At 42.0% G+C, this 21193-nt stretch overlaps 1 protein-coding gene across 1 annotated transcript in view; it reads left to right on the top strand.

Moving 5' to 3' along the window:
• GRID2 (glutamate ionotropic receptor delta type subunit 2) overlaps nt 1–21193 on the top strand; it is a 1091344-nt gene that overhangs the window by 970811 nt on the left and 99340 nt on the right. Inside the window, exon 14 of the mRNA XM_030564822.1 lies at nt 9514–9680. Coding sequence (XP_030420682.1) covers nt 9514–9680 — 167 coding nt within the window. The remainder of the gene's footprint in view (nt 1–9513; nt 9681–21193) is intronic.

The raw sequence follows: 21193 nt of genomic DNA, 5'->3' as shown, positions 1-21193 counted from the left end.
TTTGCCCCAGATCCCTAAGTGACCTCCTGAAGGACTGAACTCATAAGCCTGTGTTTAGCAGGCCAATGCTCAAACCACTTAGCTATCCCTCCCCCCAAGGGTGAGGGATGAAGTTGATATAGTGTTTATAGTCAAGGTTTCTTATATTATCTTATAATGTGTAGTGATACACAGTCCTATAGAAATAATGTTTAACACCACTGATGTGCTGATTTCCCCTGATGTATATATAATGCTAAATAGATTCCCTTTTTACAGTAACTCACTTGGAATGGGTCATTAAACTCAAGAGTGGGGTCAAACATTTTGGTCCAATAATCAATCTCCTGGCTTCACTTAAAATCCAGTGTCATGCATACAAACAATCCTTATCAAAAGACCATATATCCAGTTTTGTATCTCATTTTGTATGGGGATCTTCATCAAATACACAAAACTCTTTTTAGCCTTTCCCTTAGAACACTCACATGAATGCTGATTATGTATGATGTAGAAAGAAGGGATACAGTTTGTAGCACTCAGACTTTATATCTAGATTGACTAAAAAGCCGGGATTGCTGCTGACTGATAACACACTTCCTATACAAATTGTTTTCTCAGCCTCCCAGGTGCTGCATGAAAGAGTGCGAACTGCATTCAGATTTGCCATCATTCTGAAACGGCATTATCTCCTCATGAAATTACAGTATAACTATGTGGAAATGTAGAATTCAGGAATATAAATCTGCTGTGAGTGATACTACAAGATCTTGTCCTTTTCCCTTGAGGTTTTGCCTTTATTTAGTCCCTATAATTGATTGTCATTCCTTAGCTTTTTGTCATGATGTGGAGCTGGGGGGTTTGAAGTTTATCATGTGTCTCAAAGTGGAGAATTTGCAACATGCCTGTTGGAAAGCTAGAGAATCTACACTCATCTCAGTAATGAGGCGATAGAGCTTTTAATTATCATTTTGTTCTAGAATCCACTTCCTTCTTCATTCGTTGTGCCAGCCCCACCTCCTCAACTTTTCATATAATGGGTACAAAGACACATAGCATATAATTGGCATTACAGATGCAGTACACTGTACTCTGTCAGAACTCTGTTCTCAGATCTAGATCTCATCTTCATTTTTCTTATTTTTCCTATGTTTAAAATCTCTGCATATTGAGAGAGGAAAATACCCATGAAGATATACTGTGTGAATCTGAGAAGATAATTTTGCCCTTATGCTAGGAAGCACATACTAAAAAGGGAACCAAATTCATCTACTCCTGCCAGACAACTTTACAAGCAGTTGACACTCTCTTAGGGAATGCACTCCTCATTACCAGAGAGATAATTGTAACTTAGAGAGAGTTTGAAGTGAGCAAAATAAATAAATAACAATAACTGGGGAGTTGAAAAGATTGATTTAGGAGAAAAGATTAAAGAGAGCTACACTAACTATATCTAACTTGGCTAAGTGACAAGCAAGATGGTGGACACATGATTACAACCTATAATATTTGAAAGATTTCAGCCCCAAAGGGGTAGAAAGATCATTTAGAGTGGCACAAAGAGAAATCACTAGAAGTGATAAAATGAAAACAGTGGAAGATTGAAGAAGGAAAAAATAAAATATTAATGCTAAATATTAATATTAATGCTAAATATCAAGAAAAAAATTCTCATAGACCTACTCGACTAAGGAATAGTCTCCTAAAGGAAGTGGGGAAAGCTCTATTTTCTTGGGACAAATAATGCAACAAAATGTACTGTGCTGTATGGAACAATATTGTACTGGTAGGTAGACGGATGACTTAATATGTCTCCTCAGTGCCTCACTTCTGTGTCCCATAAAGAGCAGTGTCCACTGCATGTACAGCCTGGGATACTCCCAGATTCTAGACATGAATCATGAAGTCTCTGCTGGAATCCAAATTTTAATTGTAACAAGTTTTGCCAGTGGCTGAGAGTTTGGCTTGGTCCAGGGATTTTGCAATTTATTTGCATCTGTTCACTTGATCATGCTTTTTGTTGACCAGAAATGTTTTTGCACTCTTTATATTTTCTCATTTTTACTATGAATGGCTTTGACAGCAAGGGACCTAAACAGGAACCTTTTTGAAGTAACTGAGTGGGGATTTAGCCTGCTTATAAACACACAACTTTCTTCCCTTCAGTATGACTCTTCAAGGGTAGATTAAGACAAAACAGGACATGGCCTACCAAAACTTTGCCTCCAAATACCATCCCCCACCTGTCAAAATAGTTTGCCCTATTAACAGACTCTCTTCCTCCTAACTCAGCCACCTCTCCTTAATTTTCCTGTTGCTAAAAATCCATCCCAATCGTCTCCAGGAATCATACACACACTTTTCCTCTTCACTTTCCCTCTCCTAGACTTCTGTTCCTCACTTTTATTTCCTTCACTCATAATCTCCCTCTGAGACAAACCCCTCATGATTCTTCACTTGCATATTGTACTTGTCTGCCTTCCAGACTGGGATGTGCTACCCCCACAGAGCCTCACTGCTGAAGAGAGTCTTGTCTGTTTGTCTTGCTCATATTATGCCTTTAAGTACATTGGGAGCAGGCTGAGCCAGCCCACCACAAGAAGAGCTCTGGGATGGATTGTACCGACAGCTCCCAGGCTCAGAGGGAGCCTGCAAGCTACACTATCCTTTAGGCTATAACTTCATCTTTTCCCAACTGCTCCCTGGCCCCCTTGAGATGAGTTGCAACCCCAGTAGAGTTCAGAGGTGGGAATTCCTTCACATCCCCAAACCCCAGGTCATGAAGGGTGTGAAAGAGAGTGCCCTGTCCTCCTCCTCCTCCTCCTCCTATCCTTGTATATTCATGCAAAGCTCCATGGACAATCTGGTTCCCTCTCTGCTCCAAAATCTTAGTTGTTGGAAAGAAGAAAATTCCTCCAGCTCTACAGCATTAAACAAAAATTGTTCCTCTCCAGCCCTTGTGTGTTTAGTCCAGAGGAGATTGATTATGCATGTGAAAGAAAAGCCCCTTGTGCACTACATCTCTCAAACAAAAATCTATCATGGCATGCTTCAGTAGCTGTTAATTGTAAACAGTCTTTACAAATATTATCCACATTGTCAAGCTCTGATCTAAATGATGTAATGACATGGTGTAATTTAATATGCTGACTTAGGTTTTAATCCTCTTTTGGGCTGCCTAGCCCCAGATGGCCTCTTTATGTTCTGTTTACTTTTTACTTAGCTATTATTTATTACCGTTGTCTCTGTATGTCTAGTGAATTCATCTCAATTTTACAATGTGATTGCCTAGTCTGATATAGAAATGCAGAATGGAACCAGGGAGAGGAGTCAGGAGAAAAGTATCATGACTTCTCCGAGCCCCTGGAGAGACCAATGGGATAGCAAGTCAATGAAGAATGTAGTAGAGCTGATGGGAACATTTTTGACATTTTACATTGGGGAAAAAGCGAATTTGTCCAAACTGAAAGTCTTTGTGGAAAAGGGTCGTTCCTAATAAATTTCCCATTTCAAAACAATTTTGAAGAGTTTCAAAATCATTTAAATGTCGCATTTTGACATTTTCAAAATAAAAAAAAATGTTTTTGGGTCAAAATGACTTTCCGTTTAATAATGTAAGCTAATTATTAAAGAAAGATTTTGACTTTTCATCCTGATTTGAATTGAGGATATTTTTCAAAATCTCAAATTCTCACAAGATAGGAAAACCATTTCCTACCAGGCTCTAGGATCTCATCTGGCAGTCTCATTGCTGGATCAGTTATTTAAAACAACTGCTGGACTTGCAGTTTTGGTGGTGGTATCATCACTGGAAGGTGACAGGGAGGGAGATGGAGGATGTGAACAATCAGAGAAAAGGCAACAAACCCAAACTCCACAAGAGAAATAGGGAGCACCAAGAACAGTCGCTAACAAGGTTTTTACTCCTAGTGTTCAAATGTGGTTTGGCATTTCTTGAACCTGAACAATTCCAGTGGTAACTCATGAAAGAGTTTATGCTAGGGACGTACTTTTACAGCTTATAGGCTGCAACAATTAGAGGGTAACAGAATCACATGCACTTTAGAGATGACAGGTCTGTACTTTGTTTTGTATTTAACCACTCATGGAGAACATAATCACATATATTTGAGCAAGTCTGACATTCCATCCAGTTGAGGAAAGTGGTGCACCTATACATTGCAGGGGGACAAATTTAGGATAACATAAATTATATCCTGAGAGTATGCATGAGACTGAGGAGAATATGTGGGAAGGGAAAAGAAAGGCATTAAGCAGAAGGTCTCTGGATGGTAAAAATATATTAAGCAGAAGTTAGTGCCCTGGATGAATGCAGTGTAATTTTCTTTGGATGCAGTACCTCCAATGGAGTAGTATAGATGGAACTGCTAGCACCACGTGTTAAGTTTGGCTGACACTTCCCCTTATAAATTCTTGCCTTCAGTTGTTTATAACTGACTAATTTTAACCATTTGGGATGATATTTTCCATGATGTGGTCTGCCTCGGGCTGAATGTTTTTGGAAAATTTCAGCCAAAAACGTGTCAGCTATTTCCAAGAGCAAGGTTAGAGAAAAATACATTGTTTTGCCTAAGGTCAAAAATGTTAATGATGTTTTCTTTGAAAAGCTGTAGTGCTCCTGTGCTTTGGAGCAGGGACTTCAAAATTTGGTACGGTGGTAACCTTTGTGTCAGGAATGTGTCTTTTGCCATCTCTATGAAAACTTACCCAAATTTGCTAAGTTATAAGCCTTTAAAAAATTTAAGTTTGTATATGCTCAGTAGAGACTTGCTAGAGCTTTGCAGACTAAATTCCCTGAAAGTTCCATCTGTACTGGGCATGTTCCAGCCTAGGGCTGAGCAGGACTTTCCCTGCAGTTTCAGCTCTAAGCTACCACAGGCCAGGGCCAGGCACCAGAACTGAAAACAGGGAGCCTGTCTCTCCTGTGCTCTCAATGCCTCTGCTGTTTGACCCAAGCAGCTTGGAGGTAGAAGATGCCTTATACAAAACAGAAGGTGCAAGAGCTGGATGGGGTTGGGAGAGTAGATTGGGACAAGGCACTGGTATGGGGAAAGATACTGGACATGGAGACTGGTGGGGAAAAGGGAAATGGGGTCTGGGAGTTGGAGTGAGGGGAAACTGGGAGTTGGAGACTGACTAGTCAGTGAGTCTGAGACCTGGCGTGGCAGAGACTGGGACGGGTTAGGCAAGCAGATTGGGACAGTAAGAAAGAGCAAAACTGGGTGATTGGAAGTCAGTGGGTGGTAGACTGACAGCAGATGAGCAGCTGGGAGGAGACTGGGACTGTCTGGGCAAGGAGATTGGGACTGTGAACCAGTGAGGCAAAAGGAAAGAAGTGTGTGGGGTAGGAGAGACAGATTGACAGAGGAACTGTGAGGTGGAGGATGAGGAGATACTGGGATTGGGATGAGGCACCTAAGAAGGAAGATTGGGACTGGGTGGCAGTGAGGATAGTGAACATAAATGGGGGTGGGGAAGAGAGGCTGGGAGAGGAGCTGGGGCAGGGCACTGGGACTATCTGGGCAAGGGGATTTGTGGGAGGATAAGGAATTAAGGAGTGGGAGGGGGAACTGGTATTGGGTGGGCAAGGAGACTGGGAATGGGAAGAATGGAATGAGAGTAGGGGAGATGGGGACTGGGAAGAAGAGTCCAGAAGGGGAGAGTAGAACCTGCTGTGCAAGAGGCTGGAACTGGAATCAGAAGCCTGAGGAGGAGGAGGGATTGGGACTGGCTAGATAAGGAGACTGGAAAAAAGATCCAGGAATGGGGAAGAGACAGGACTGGGACAGGACCAGGTTGGAGGAGATGGGACAGAATCAGTCAAGCTTGGGGGCATGGGGATAACAGTAGGTGTCCACTACGGCCGTGGTTCTCAACCTGTTTAGGCTCAGAACCTATTTGGACTGTCGCGACCCAGAGACCTCAGAGAAGCCCATAGACCTGATGAGAGACACCCCCATAGGAGTCTGTCAGAGGGCTGGGATGGGGGCACAGAGCTCAGATTCCAGATTCTAAGACCAAATGTGAACAGCTTGGGAACCACCCCCGCCCCCCTTTGGCAACTGGGGGGAGGGGTAGTGAACCAAGTCACTCCCCCAAAACATAGTCCCTTCCTGGGGGACAGAGGGTAAGGGGTGGGAGGGATTTGGGGTGCTGGAGTTGATTTGAGGAGATCGGGGGCATTGGGTATAGTGCAGAAGCAGATGGTGGTTTGAGGGTTGCCGAGGAACAAACTGAAGGACAGAGGGGTGTGGGAGTGAAGTGGGAGACTGGGGAAAGGATATGGAGGCAGAGAGGTCGGGGGCAGGTGGCAAGCTAACTCCTAAAAAAAAACCACACAGACCCCACACATGATCCATAGGGAGCAGAAGGTAAAGGGATGGGGGATTTGGGTTCCTGTGGGATATGAGCGGGGGCTGGGGAAAGGAGTTGGGGGCAGAAGGAGCTGGGGGTTGCAGGGGGGAAGATCTGGGGTGCTGGTGGCCAAGATGGATGGTATGACAGAGGGAGAGTCACACAGTGTTGTGATTGGGGATACATCAGGGGGCCCAAGCTGGGGGGTAGGACAGGGGGCATGGAAGATGGGGTGTCACCCGGCTGCAGGGCAGAGGATATGTCAGAGAACCAGTACTTACTCAGAAATGTAACGCCAATCACTACCTCCCGTCTCCCCTCCTGCGAGGCTGGCTGGGTTCGGCCCCCCACTTCAGGCATTGACCTAATGGCGGGGCTGGCCAGGCCAAATTTGTGAGAGTGGTATTGGGACTTGGTGCATAGGGTCACAGCACCACTTACTCAGATTTAGCCAGGCTGGCCCCTGCCGTCATGATGTAAGGGTGGCTGGGCCATATCTGAGTGGCAGTGTGACCCTGCGCATCAGGTCACAACTCCTGGAGCAGGGAGCTGAGCAAAGCCAGCTCTGTTATCGTTTGACACATTCTGGGGACCCAGTTTTGAGTCATGATCCAAGTGGAGAAACCCTGCATTAGAGCAAAATCCCTTCCAGCCCCTGGAGTGGAACCCAACATTTCTGAGTTCCATCATTCTTCTGCAGAAAATACCTGTGAATACCATTGGAAAGTGCATGTCTCCTCTTTCTCTAGTGCTAACCCACGTAGCAATAATAGGTTACTCCTTTAAGCCAAGTGGCAAGGGCCAGTACAGTGGATCTAAAAGTGCCAACCCTGCTAATGAACCATGTGGGTGTCAATATAATACCACATGATGGAATTTCTGGGACAGGGTTCAATTGGCTTATTTAAAAGCCTAGGAGACTACACACAAAAAGAAGGCAACCTTATGTCTGGCTTTTCCTAACTTTTGAGTGTTTGACTTTATAATCTTAGTAATGATCTTTCACATAGTTTATGTGTGTAATTTAATGTAGGATTTACTATACTGGTGGATATGATGTGGGATTTATCCTCTCCTTATAGGAGTAATGCTTGTGTTTAGATACTATGGTCTTCTTTACATCCCAAAATTGTAGCGGTTTAATTTGTCAGGGTTTGTTTGGGTTTTTCTTTGGTTGGTTGGTTTTTTTTACCATTTTAATTAAACAGGTGCAACCCCCCTTATTTTGGTGTAAATGAGAATTATTTCAAGTTAGTTAAATCTTTTCCTAATTTATTCAGGTAAACCAGAATAAACTCGGTATAAACCAAAATAAGAATAGCCACGCAGCTTGAAGTTCAGCTGCTGCTATGTTCTTGTGTACACAGGCACTAGGATCAATTCATGATATGGACCCAGCTGAGGAATGAGACAGAATGTATGTTCCTCTCTAGGTAAAGCTAATTATATTACGTGTGCCAATGCCATTTATCTCTTGGACAAGTGGGCCACCTAGTATTAATAGTGCTGCTGCTGTGAGGATTGATCTGTCCTGGCAGATTAACAAAGGTTTTGGATGGCAATTACAACTGCAGATTCAGTCACAATTGTGGTGATTCACATCTACTAGCGCAAGTGCTTCACACAGACAACAAAAGTGCATAAAGTAATGCCGGAAACACCAGGGCTAGTCAACGATACTTCCGAGAGCTCCATCACCCTGGATGATAAAATAATCTTCAGAAAAACATTCATTTAATTGTTTGGCTAAAACTCTGAGCAAGAAAGCTATGTTAACTCAGCTGCAATCACTAGTAAAATAGGCTGCATGAACTAGCCATGTAAGATTGGCCTACAACCTAGCAGATTTGACAGCAGGATGGGCAAGGCACATAATTTTTCATTAGTATAACTTAAGGAAGAAATCTTTCCATTAGTGTGGTCTAAGTGGAGCTTTCATTGGAATGGTATTGTGATATGCCTGTCCTGGTCAGTCTTGACAATGAAACACACAGCTGCTACTGTGTGTGTTTTGTTTTTTATTTTTTTTTAAATGCAGGGGAAATATTTCTGTAGAGCAATGCTTCTCTTTAAAAGAGTCTTGTGTTTCAGGTCACTGAAGCAAATTTTCTATCTAGATACTTATCTGGTTCCAATCACCATAGCCTTTGAGCACCTCACAAATATTAATAAATTTATTCTCATGGTATCCTTCTGAAGCAGGGAATTGCCATTTTACCGATATGGAATTAAGGCAGAGACAAATAGCCAGATTTTCAAAAGTGCTCAGGACCATGCAGCTCCCTTGGAGCACTTTTGAAAATCTGGCCACTCAATGTTGGTACGTAAATGAGAGTAGTGCTTTTTTGAAAAGCTGTTATCAAGTGACATGTCCAAGGTCATACATGGAATCAGTGGCAGAGCTGAGAATTGATGACAGATCTTCTCCGTCTCAGTCCATGCCTTCACCATAAAATGATCCTTTCATCAGGACCAGAGGGTTGGTAAAAGAGTGAAGGGAGTAAAACAGGCACTACATTGATTCTCTCTCACGCACACATCTACACTGTGTGAATTTAGCACAGGTGAAAGGTGCCCGATTGACAGCCCTGGGAACCGAAGTCCTCCATTTATACACTGAACAGGGAAGAGTATTAGCTTATCCCAAATTCTCCACCCACATGCCTCATCCCTGAGGGCAAATTGTTTTCAGTTCACATTCAATTCCTAGTATGCCTGCTGCATCTACAAACAAAAGTGTCAACCAGCATCAGCTGTGGCAGTGGTTTTGGGGATATGGACACTTAACTGCTGGAAACTGGACTGAAACCTCAACATTTTTTTAATCACACAGCCTTCAGATGCAGGGCCAGCTCCAGGGTTTTTTCCACCCCAAGCGGCGTGGGGGCAGGTGGTGGGTTGCAATCGGCAGCAGCTCCACTGTGCCGCTTTTTTCTTCGGCGGCAATTCGGCGGCAGGTCCTTCCCTCTGAGAGGAACTGAGGGACTTGCCGCTGAAGAGCCCAACGTGCCGCCCCTTCCCCTTGGCCACCCTGAGCACCTGCTTGCTGAGCTGGTGCCTGGAGCCGGCCATGTTCAGATGGTAACAAGTTTTGGTCACAACTGCCTTGTTTTGGAGCTGACAAGCTGCTGCCTTAAGGTCATTTTCTATTTGCTACAGGTGAAATATGGGAACTACGCCTTTGTGTGGGATGCAGCAGTTCTGGAATACGTGGCCATCAATGATCCAGACTGCTCCTTTTACACAGTTGGGAACACTGTCGCAGACAGGGGATATGGAATTGCACTCCAGCATGGCAGCCCCTACAGAGACGTCTTCTCGCAAAGGTAAGTTTCAGAAGAGGATGGAATAGGGATTAAGCGAAAATATCTCTCAGCTCTGGAACCATTTCTAGTTGCATTTTCTTTAGGAGAAAAGCTTCCTGTTATTGCTGCTGTCTATGCCTTGATTTTGTACATATGCATTCACTTGGGAATGTACGTAAAAACAGAAAAATGTCCCACTTTGCAAAAAGAAAGGAATGAAAAAAGGCACTGGTGTCACCTGGCCTTACATCATCAAACATATCATTGTAGCAGGTAACTGCCAATTGCATATTCTGGTATTTTATGCTGAAAGTTGATTATTTATTCCTCTAGCAGTCTCATTAAAATACTTAGTTTTGCTTTAGTTGCTCTCACCCCTCCTGAGAAACATCAGAGAGTTGCACTGAACTTTATTGGCAGCAAAAAAAGATTTGTGGAACCTATGTTATGTGGATAGCAGGGTCCCACAGTCAGTGCTTTTGAGAAGATGTCCCCTCCCTCAAAAAGTTTCAAGCCTTTTCTAAGGAGAGGAAATAGTGTAAAAAAGTTCCAAGGTTTTTCCAAAGCTTGCTCAACCTTTTGGAGCTGCAAAAGTAAGATCTCTAATGAGATTTCTGATACTTATTGCTTTTGATCAGACCAGAAATACCAACAGAATTGTCTTTATTGTGCTTTCTCAGCGTTCAGTATTAACTCAAAATTGCAGATGTATGTGAAATGGAAAAAAACCCAACAATAATGAACAAACATACTTTTATAAACCACATATACTTTTGTTTCTAGTTTGAATTTTGAATGAAGGTCTGAGTGAATTATATGGTTCCTATTTATTCCCAACCTTTTCTCCCAAATCTATTGCTAAATATTTGCGCTTAAGGCAAGTGACCAAATTTCACACTTGCTTTGTCGGAATTTCTTCTGTGTGGCTGTCTTATTATATATCCTTCATTATGTCATATGAATATGTTTCATTCAGGCTTGTGCCCCTTGTGTTCACTTTCTCTGAATATTCAGACTATTCAGATACTGGCACAAATATCTCCAGAAAGCAAATGTCAGAGTTATGATACTGAATATTCACAAGACTGAATTTTAAATTCTCCTATCCAAGTAATTGTGCCAGAATTGTGCTTGTGCATTTGTCATCACAGGGAAAAAAAACAACCAGATATAATGCTATGTGACTTATCTGACCAGTTACAGCTAAGCAGCACAGTTTGATCTTTAAATATTTGCATTCACTTAATAGAATATAATATTAAAAAAGATGGTTGTTGAATTATTTCAAGTAATACATAAATTCAAGGAAATCATTATCTGCTCACAGATATTCTATGAGCAGAAAGGGACTAATATTCAGTGAATATGTTCCTGATTGGGAACTATTTGCCTGACTTGTGCTCTGAGATAAACTTTAACAAAAATCTAAAAGTTTACATAAGTGATGAAGTTAAATTCCTTGAGTTATATATTTGAGAGTGCGTGTGTGTGTATTTTTTTCTTGCTTATTTTGCATAGTGTATATCAAGCGAACAATGCTACAGTCCTAGATATTTTCTGCTGCGCATATATGGTCATGTTCACTGAAAGTTTCAATATTTTTGACACGCAACTCCCTTTAATGATGTCTATATATATAATGTTCTCTCTCTCTCTCTCTCTCTCCCCATATATATATATATGAGTTTTGACAAGCAACTCCCTATAATGTTGTGTGTGTATATATATAGGAGTTGCTGAAAGTTTCAATATTTTTGACACGCAACTCCCTTTAATGATGTCTATATATATAATGTTCTCTCTCTCTCTCTCTCTCTCTCCCTATATATATATAAATGAGTTTTGACAAGCAACTCCCTATAATGTTGTGTGTGTATATATATAGGAGTTGCTTGTCAAAAATATTGAAACAGCCAGTGAATGTGACCATGTAAGCTCAGCAGAAAATATCTAGGACTCTCCCATTGTTCGCTCAATATTCACTATGCAAAATAAGCAAGCAAAAATGCTTTCTATAATCTTTCCAAGGAATATTCCCAGCCATCTAAGCTCTGGAACAGCTACATAGAGAGGGAAGAGTGATGTGATCAGGTGCCATTCAGGGTCTTAAGTCATCTTGTTCTGAGCATTAGTCACATGAGTTTGATTTTAAGAAATGGAAACAGAGAGAAGCTGGAGACCAAGGATGAAATCCTGGTCCCACTGAAGTCACTAGAAATTTTGCCCAGTCCTGTACGTGAAGGTTTGATATCTTCAGTTCAAGAGTGATATATATGTGCAAAATAGTAGTAGTATTTTCACTGTATTAATAGTAACTATAATTTTGTTACTGATAAAATAATAGCTTCTGCAAGCAGGGGTATACTTGCAAGGCATATTAGACATGATCACCACTAGAGTTAAGAAAAAAAATCGCCCCCCTCCCCATGGTACAATATTGAACAAATAAGGAGGTTTAGTTATGCCTTCATCTGAAGCATTGACATTTAATATGCAGGTCTGACAGTTCTAAGTAAAGTACAGTTTTATTTTGTCTCAGAATTGCAGCATTTCAGTATATTATTTTGAAGGCATATGTAAGGAGAAAGAAGCATAAAAACTTGCACTTATATAGCACCTTTTATCTGAGGATCTTTGAAGCACTGTATAAATAATAGCATTCCTCTGAGAAAAGAAAGGCAATTTCCCCTTAATACATGGGTAAAGTAGGACACAGGGAGTTAAGTGACTTTCCTAAGGTCACAATTTGTCAGTGGCAGAGTCAGGAATATAGAACCCAGCATTCTTGATTTTCAGTCCTCTGCTCTAATACTCTAACACAGCGTGGGAGAGTAGGTGGATGGATAGTTTATGAGATCTCTAGAGTCTGGGGAGTCTGAACTGGTATTATGCAATTTTAGCACTAATGAGCAAAGAACTGATTATATCATCAGGACTGATGACTGACCAGAAGGGACATGACCCCATGCACCTAGGTGGGCCAGAATGTGCCTGTCAGGGCAGTGCCGGTGAACAATTTACAGAGTTAGATTATCATCACCTATGTGATCTCCCTTTTTAAAGAACTTTTTATTTCTTTGTTATGAGCAGGGCCGGCTCCAGGCACCAGCCGACCAAGCACGTGCTTGGGGCAGCACTTTGGGGGAGTGGCAAAAAAGTTAGAGCCAGCCCTGGTTATGAGATTCTGTGAGAGGGAAGCTGATCTTCTAGGGATCAAAGGCTCAGCCTACCTCTGACAGGCTCCACAAGTGGGAATAAGGCAGCTCAGGTTCACCTCTGAGTAGTTAACTCACTGAGTAACTGGGAGGCATTTAATTAGGCAGGGAAGGTCCTGCACATGACTAAAACCTAATTCTGTGTGAGGGTGAGCTCCTGAGGAGAAAGGAAGCTGCCAGAGAGATTGCAGAGAGAGAGAAGACTCCTCCAGCAGATAGGAGAAGCTGTCAGAGAAGCCACCACTTGAAAGAGGGGAGACGCAGGGCAGGGGAAGCCTACAGAAGAGGAGAGGTAGGAAGTAGCTCAGAGAGCAGCATGAGACTGAGAAGGATTGGTTCTGACTGTTCCAAACAAGGGCCCTGAGCTGAAACCCAGTGCGGGGGGTGGGTGGGGGGTCCCCGTGCCTTTTCCCACCAAAACTCTGGAGACAAATTATTTCAACCCAGGAGACCTAGGGTTCTCTAGCTTCCTGAAGGGGGCAGAGGTGATTACTAACCTGACCAGAGGGCTGGGTCACAACAGGGACTTGACAAACACCGAATTGAAAGTCGCAGCATAAAGGGGACAGAGTAAAGTGGTGTATTTCCCCATCCTGCCACAAGGGATCACTAACAGGCAGAGGACCCATATTAGACCCTCTTATATTCCATTGTTAATTACTTCTATCAATTTAAATTTAAGCATTTGAACCTGAACAGTACTTAAGAAACAGACACCATGAAGAGAGAGCTTGCTTACATGGCGGGTTTTTCAAAGGTCTCTTAGTACTGTTTATCATGACTACTATCATGAGGGTTTTACAAATCACCTTTGCTTCTCTTTCTAATGGGAAGGATGAATAATCATCAGTTGCAGCAATCTATATTCTAGACAGCAGGAAATAAATTTTGCTGGGGTGGAATTAGCAAATGTTCATATGACTATTTCAAATTCCTTAATGTTATAAGTTATCCATTTGAAATGTACTGGTATTTCCTGCTCTCTCCTGGGCTAGTCGTATTTATGTGAAAATGCAGGTCTCTGCATTTATGAAATATCCAAATTCTGTATAGCGCCATGAGCTGAACAGTGTTGAATTCCTAGAGTGCAGCTGTATAAGGTCTTGCAAGATGACCAAAAATAAGAATAATAATAAAAAAAAATCCTTGATCTCAGGGAGCATGAACAGCACAGGGCTCATTGTTACCTTTTCAGAACAGGAAACACCGAGCATAGGGGAGTCCCCATAACAAGGGAGAACAATGGTTTGATTGAGACCAAAAGACTCTTGAGACAGCCCCCAACTAAGAACACAGTGACACTCTAAGGTGACAATGGAACTGCTGTGTGGACACATTCATATCAGGTTAAGGCTTGGTCTACACATACAGATGCAGCAGTTTAACTAATGATGTGACTTTTAAGTTGATTTAATTAAATAGGTGCAAAATTCTATGTGGATGTACTTACATCTGTTTATTTTATTGTTCATAAATTTACAGGCACAAGATAACCTCATGTAATTAGTTTTAAACTGATATAAGTGTGTCCACACAGAAGTTTGCCCTAATTTAACTAATTCAGTTTAAAATAACACCATTGCAAGTTTGTGCATAGACAAGGACTAGCAGAGGATACAGTAATTAAACACACATTCTGAAACCTTCATATCAATAGCCTCTCTAACTACCTTTTTTTTAACTAACAGGTTTAAAAAAAGCAAGAGTAAAACAAAATATTAGATATTATTTTGAAATTCTGCAGATTTAAGCATTTGGGGCTGAAAAAAATCTTTTGGCTTTCAGCACACTGTAGAAATTGCAAACAGTAAATAAGGAAAGTAATTCTGCTCTAAGTGGAATATCAAAATGTCTTCAAATAAGCATTTTTGTGATATTATTTATTAAAATAAAAGGCTAAAAACTGGACACTTTAGAAAAAGAAGGAACTGGTCTTTCAATCTATGTATAAACTTTTTGTTGTGAGCTGAAACAAAAATATGAACAGTAAAGATTCTAAAAATTTAATGAAACTGTTGTTTAGCTGTATTCCCATATGAAGGGAACCACTCAGGGTCACAGATAGACATTGTGACCACTGTCTGTATAATTGTATCTCTGAAACCAGTTGCTTCCACTCCATCTAGAATTCAGATACAATGTAAAGGTATCAAAATAATAGTGAAATCTTTCTAGGAAAGATTTGAATAATGTACCTTGCAACTTGTTTCAATGACTTCATAATCACTTGGCAGATTTTTACAAATACAAATACATGCCATTAGACAACAAATCAATGTGCTCAGATAAGTTAGAATACTTTTTTTTATTATTATTATTTTGTGCCTTTAATAGATTACTTTCTATCCACCAGCAGCCATATAGGCAACACAACAGAGTTCTTTTTTTTTTTTTTAAAGTAATGACAGAGGCTTTAATACTGCGAACTACTGAATGCTACAGGAAAAATTCCAAGAGGATGTGTCCCTTGGTTCAGTAGGAACTGTGTGCTGACATGCAATGTGACACCTATTAAGAACTCTCTTCAATCCTGAGCCTTAAATCCTTCAATTGCGCTCCTGGGAGGTATAAAAATAATTGTAAATTCTATTAGGATATGTCATAGAAGTCTATATTTCCCGTGGCGCTATGGCAGTTGTTCAGTTCTGAGCATGTGGTGTCTATTGTAGGTCAAGAATAAGGCAACAGCTAAACGATTGGTTCTCATTCACATCTCCACTTTTCCTATTACACTCAGATTTTTCAGTTCTGTGTTAGGATCCAAACCATAGATGATGTTAGAGAGAGAAAAGGTAAATTTTTTTAATAAGTTTCAGAGGCCAGTGGTCTGATTTTCACTGTGGTAATTGGGAGCTGTCAGTGCTCAATGCCTCTGAAAATCAAGTGTTAGAGGGCTTTCCCTTCACCCCCACCCCCAGTTCTTGTCATGCAGCCAGAAAGCAGACAAGTCCGAAATGCAGGCAACGCAATGTTTATTAGGGTTAGTTCCAAACAAGCATATCCATAGCTCTACACAATGGCAGAGTCTGTTTCCCAGTGATCTGTTCCCAGCTCTAACGCCACAGAGCATTGTCTCTGTCCACATTCCCACCTCCTCCTCCTTAGCAGACCCAAATATACCTGTAGTGCATGCCCCTAGTCACACCCCTTATGTTCCATTTTGGAGGGTCATGAGTCTGGGGTCTTTGTCTCACCTCTTTTGTATTCCCTGGGAGGGGTAGAGGGTGAGGTTGTGCTCTGGCCAAGGCCAGGCTTTTCTTTGGCTTTTAATGTTTTTCTGCCTTTCCCCCATCCCCCTCCTAACTAGTTGCTTGACCTTGGCTTGAGAGAAGAGCCAGGCAGCCTTCCAGTCTATGCTCATATATTATACTCACACCATACCCTGTAACACTTTAGCTGTGCTCTGTTTATTATCTCTTTCTCATTTTACTAACAAACCCATCTGGCTGGGCAGAAGCAACACTGTTGTTATTGTTTGTTCTTCAGACATATTAGTAAGGATTTAAGAGTATCAAAAGTCAAACCCAAAATTCTGTCTCAGGCTGACAAACAAGGCTGTATACTAACATCAAGCCACAATTGTGTTGTATTTTTCATACACAATAAACAACTGTGTTCCTATTTGTTTAAGCAACTTTACTTTGAGATGAAGGGAAACAATGTAAGAACAAAGGTAAAGTCACCATCAGAAAGCACAGAAAGCACTCCTCTGTAGCATGCAGGGTCAGCTGTGCCTTACAGAATGGCAACTGCCTCAGCAAACTTCTGGACACTTGAAGCTGTACACACAGAAAACAAGATCATAACAATTGCATGTATTATACTCATGACTTCAGAGGAGAAGTTCTTGGCACACGGAGCTTCAGTATTGCTACTTTAGAAACCTACCACACAGCTTACCAGAAATGATGAAAAGTTATGATGAATTAATGACTCAGAAGGTGAATGCAGTTCCCTTTTTTTTACAATTATAAACAAAAGAAATAGAGACTGGTAGTGATTTTCCTGGTGGCAGCTTCAAAGCTTTGCTTCATGTACCTCATTCATCATGCTTTCTAGAATCCACATTTTAGATGCATAGAGAGAGAACCAGGCTTGTACGTGCAGCATACTTCCTAACATGTCTGGTGTAGCTTTTGGCTGTGCTCACAGCAGCTGGTTCTCTCTTCTGTCATTTTTATCACTTCAGTAAACCCACAGGTCTCAGAAAGTCTCTGTCTTGTCATGGGTAGAGATGTGTTATATAGGAAGCCTTTAAAGTAAATTCCAGTTAAAGTCTCCACCTCTGAAAATGTCACCCTTTCTCCATGATGCTCCAGCAGACCTCTGACCCTAGATGAAAAGGAGGGTTGCTATATTCTGTATACCTAGTCTCTGTGTCAGTGGATCTAGCCCAGTGGCCCAGGAACAATAGTGGAACTATGAGAAGAGCTTAAAGTCTCATCCCAATAAAATTTCTTACCAGCAAAAAACTGTCATTGTGGACCTTTACAGGCCCACCTCAAGCAATCCATCCTCCTCCTCCCACCTCTCCACATAAGTGTCCTCCTTCTCTTACTTCCAGAGAACCTCTGACCCGCAAGTTTACAGTATAGCCTTACAAGTTAAACCAATACTCCCCATAGTAGCGTATCACCAAAAATAATAACCTCCCCATAATAATAATTATTATGAAGACAGACCCTCACTATCCTAGGGAAGCTTTTTCTCGCCACATTCCACCCCACTGCATGACCAAGGTGTGGAATGCCCCAGGGAGTTCTACACTGTCTAGAAAGGAGTTGCCTGGCTTATCTGTCTGCACCTCCCCTGCTGCGTGCAGCTGGTGATGATGGTACAGCAAAACATGCTTTTCTTACAGTTGCCCTGAAGGGGTTAAATTAGGCTAGGAAGTGGGCCAATTAACAAGACAGGCCACAGTTGAGGGGTATCAGATGGCTTCAGTAATCCTGTGCCTGAATAATGAGGAAGCCCAGCTGAGGAGGAAGGGTCTGGGCTGGGTATATAAAGACAGGAAGTTGATAGTAGAGCGGGGGCTGCAGGGAAGTAGTCAGCAGCTACTCCCTGAGTGATGGGAGGTGTGTTTGGGAATTACAGAGAAAAGGTAACTCCCTTAGAGGAGGAAGTTTTGGGGCTGGCAAACCTGCAGAAGTGGAAAGTTAGGAAAGGCTCAGGGAAGAGGCAGTAAAATCCAGAATGGAAGAGACCTTGGCTGCTGTTGAGGCTCTCTGAGCTGGAGCCTGAATTAGAGGATGGGCCCAGGTTCCTCTACTAGCCACACGGGAAGCGGACCAGCTGGGCAGTGGATGGGAAGAGGGCCTGAGCCCATTTGTATGGCCACGTCCAGACTAGGTATTAAAATCGATTTTAGATACGCAACTTCAGCTACGGGAATAACGTAGCTGAAGTCGAATTTCTAAAATCGAGGTACTCACCCGTCTGGACGGCGCGGCATCGATGTCCGCCGCTCTCCGTGTCGATTCCGGAACTCCGTTCGGGTTGATGGAGTTCCGGAATCGATGTAAGCGCGCTCGGGGATCGATACATCGCGTCCAGACTAGACGCGATATATCGATCCCCGAGCAATCGATTTTAACCTGCCGATGCCGCGGGTTAGTCTGGACATGGGCTAAGAAGAGACTTTACTACCGTGGAAGAGAGGGCACGTGACTTAGCCAGGGGGCTAAGCCATGAACGCAGGGCATCTTGCCTCGCTGAGAGCCAAGAAGAGAAGGCAGAGCTTGTGGTGAGAGGTGGAAAGGAGGTCGTGAACCTGGAATTGGCTAATCCACAGAATGACCAGGAGGAGGTGCTCTAGCAGTGAGCAGATTCCCGGACAAGGGCTTGGAAAACTAACTGTATTGGTTCTGCCTACACTGCCCCCTGTTGGATGGTACTGGTGCTTGTGGGGCTTAAGTCAGATACATAATAAAGGTTGAAATAAATTGAACCACAAATAGAAACACGGCTAAAAGTCTAAGGCAGCTTTTTGCTTTATTATTAATTGGTGGAGGAGAGGTTAAAAGATCCTAATGCAGCTGAGCTGCAGATGGCACATGATGAGACAGTCTTGGGGAAAGGCACTGGAGCTTTCTTAATACAGTGTGCCATTTCAAGGAAGCTGGTCACAGATAAATCACAAAACTACACAGTTCAGCATGATTGGCAGTTTTACTTCAATAGATGCCCCAGGCTAGAATGTCAGAGGGATTCTGCAGGTTGGAACTGAGGTGCAATGCAAGAGCCATGTATGAAAGCTTGTACATTCCCTGCCTACCCTGAGCGTGGTCCAAGTTATTGTAGTAATCCCTTGTCTTCATGATAGCACTTCGTTCACAGTTATAAAAAGAAAAACTGGTTATGCAAATTGAATCCCCACTGATTGTGTAAGCCACTGCAAAGAAGCACTCTATTCTGTATGTATTAAAGTTGACGGTATACCCACTAAACTATTTCTTACTAATTAGATTCTTTTTTTTTTTTTGGCCTTAAGCAACTGACTTTTGACAAGTAAAGGGCCAAATTTTGCCCTCAAATGTACAAGCAGTTCCCATGGAAGTCAGATAGCTGTGTACTAATCCAAGGTCATGAAAATACTATTTTGCATTCCTCATATTATAATGTTATATTGGCAGTGTTTATATATCCATCACTTAAAAGTGCTCAGTTGTAAATTGAAATAACAGTAAAACTAAAATATATTCCAGCATGTTGCTACCCTCAGTGATCTTTTCTCGTTTTGTATTTCTAACTGGTACAGAAGTTGGATTTCGGGTCGCTTAGAACCAAACTTTCGTATAACGGACAGGCAGTGTTTGTTTGAAACAGCCAGCCCAGTTAACCTATGTTGATGCTGATGGGAGCAGGGTAATGAGGGTTCTGCCAACTCAATGAAGCAGATGATCAGGATGTAAGAGAGTTTGGAGTTGCTCTTTGGGGAGGAATAGAGAGGATCTGGAGTATGGCCTGAGCAGTCCTGAAGAAGGAACATAAGGAGCAGGCAAACCTGGGAAGAAAGCTTGAGCTAAACTTGTATTATTGTTAATCCCTGTTCATAGGATGAAATCCAGGAAAGGGGGTGAGGTTTTTTTTTAGTTGAGATAGTGTGGGAATCTTGTGTGCAACAAGTTGAGGGAGGTTTTCAAATAGCACAGGCTTTGTTTTTAGTGGCTGCTTTCTCTTCCTTAGTTCTTGCTTGCCACATATACAGGGCCACCAAGAGCAGGTTCGGGCCCCAGTGAAAAAAATTTTTCAGGCCCTCCAGGAAGGGCAAACCAGCTAAACAGGGCCAACAAAGCCGGGCCCCGGGCCCCCTTCCGGACCACCAGGCCCCGGTAATTTATGCCAGCTTCCTCCCACTCTCGTCAGCCCTGCACATATGTGGCCTGTCTAAAGGAAGAAATGAAGTGTGTTAGAGCTGGTTTTAAACACATTTTAACACCAGTTCAGGCTAATGCAATTTATCTTGCCAATGTGGATGGGATGTTAGCTGTACTTTTAAGCCGCTACTAGTGGTGTTTAGGAAGGCCATTTTTATTTGCAAACATTAATGAAATCAATACACAATAATTTGAGATTTTGCTGGACAATAGAATCATTCTTACGTGAATTTTTCATTCAAGAATGGTCTGATTTTCCAGCAAAAACACTTCACAATCTTTTGCAGGTTTTCTTGCAAAATCAGATTATTTTTTGAAAAAAAAATGAAAGGCAATGTGAAAAAACCTCTAATTGGTAGGCTTTCAAAACTTAGTTCCTGTGTAGGCCCTGATCGTGTGGTCAGATTTACCTGGACAGACCTTTGCTCTCATAATTTCAGTGGGGCTCAGCGAAGGTGTGAGGACCTGCTCTTGTGGATCAGTTTTCAGGATTTGTTGGTCCCAGTCTGTACCATGGTTTTAATATATTACCTGAGTGCTAGATAAGCCATGTTAGCCCAAACTGGTTTTAAAACCAGAATCAGACCCAGTTTTACTAGTATGATTTTTGTCCCCATTGTAAACCAAGGCTTTAGTCCCTTTTGTGTTGACTCTGATGCCTTTTATAAAAACTAAGTGACTTTTCCATTCCCACCTTTTGCTCCTGAACATGACTTGATTCTGCTTCATGACTAAGTGCAGGAACACACAAAAAAGGATACAGCCGAGCAGAACTGTACTCACTGCTTTATTCATAAAACACTTTGCAGAGTGCTGTTAGTAATTTGCCATTGTAACTGCTTGCACATAGAGCTTTCAGTGCAATACTCTGACACTGTATTTAGTTCATACTTGGACTGCTCAGCTAAAAATTCCATTTGTATGCATTTATTCTGCTTCA

This window comes from Gopherus evgoodei, chromosome 5 (genome assembly GCF_007399415.2).
Source record: "Gopherus evgoodei ecotype Sinaloan lineage chromosome 5, rGopEvg1_v1.p, whole genome shotgun sequence".
NCBI lineage: Eukaryota > Metazoa > Chordata > Testudines > Testudinidae > Gopherus > Gopherus evgoodei.
The sequence above is the reverse complement of the archived record's forward strand: the minus strand, read 5'-3'. Positions and strand labels throughout refer to the sequence as shown.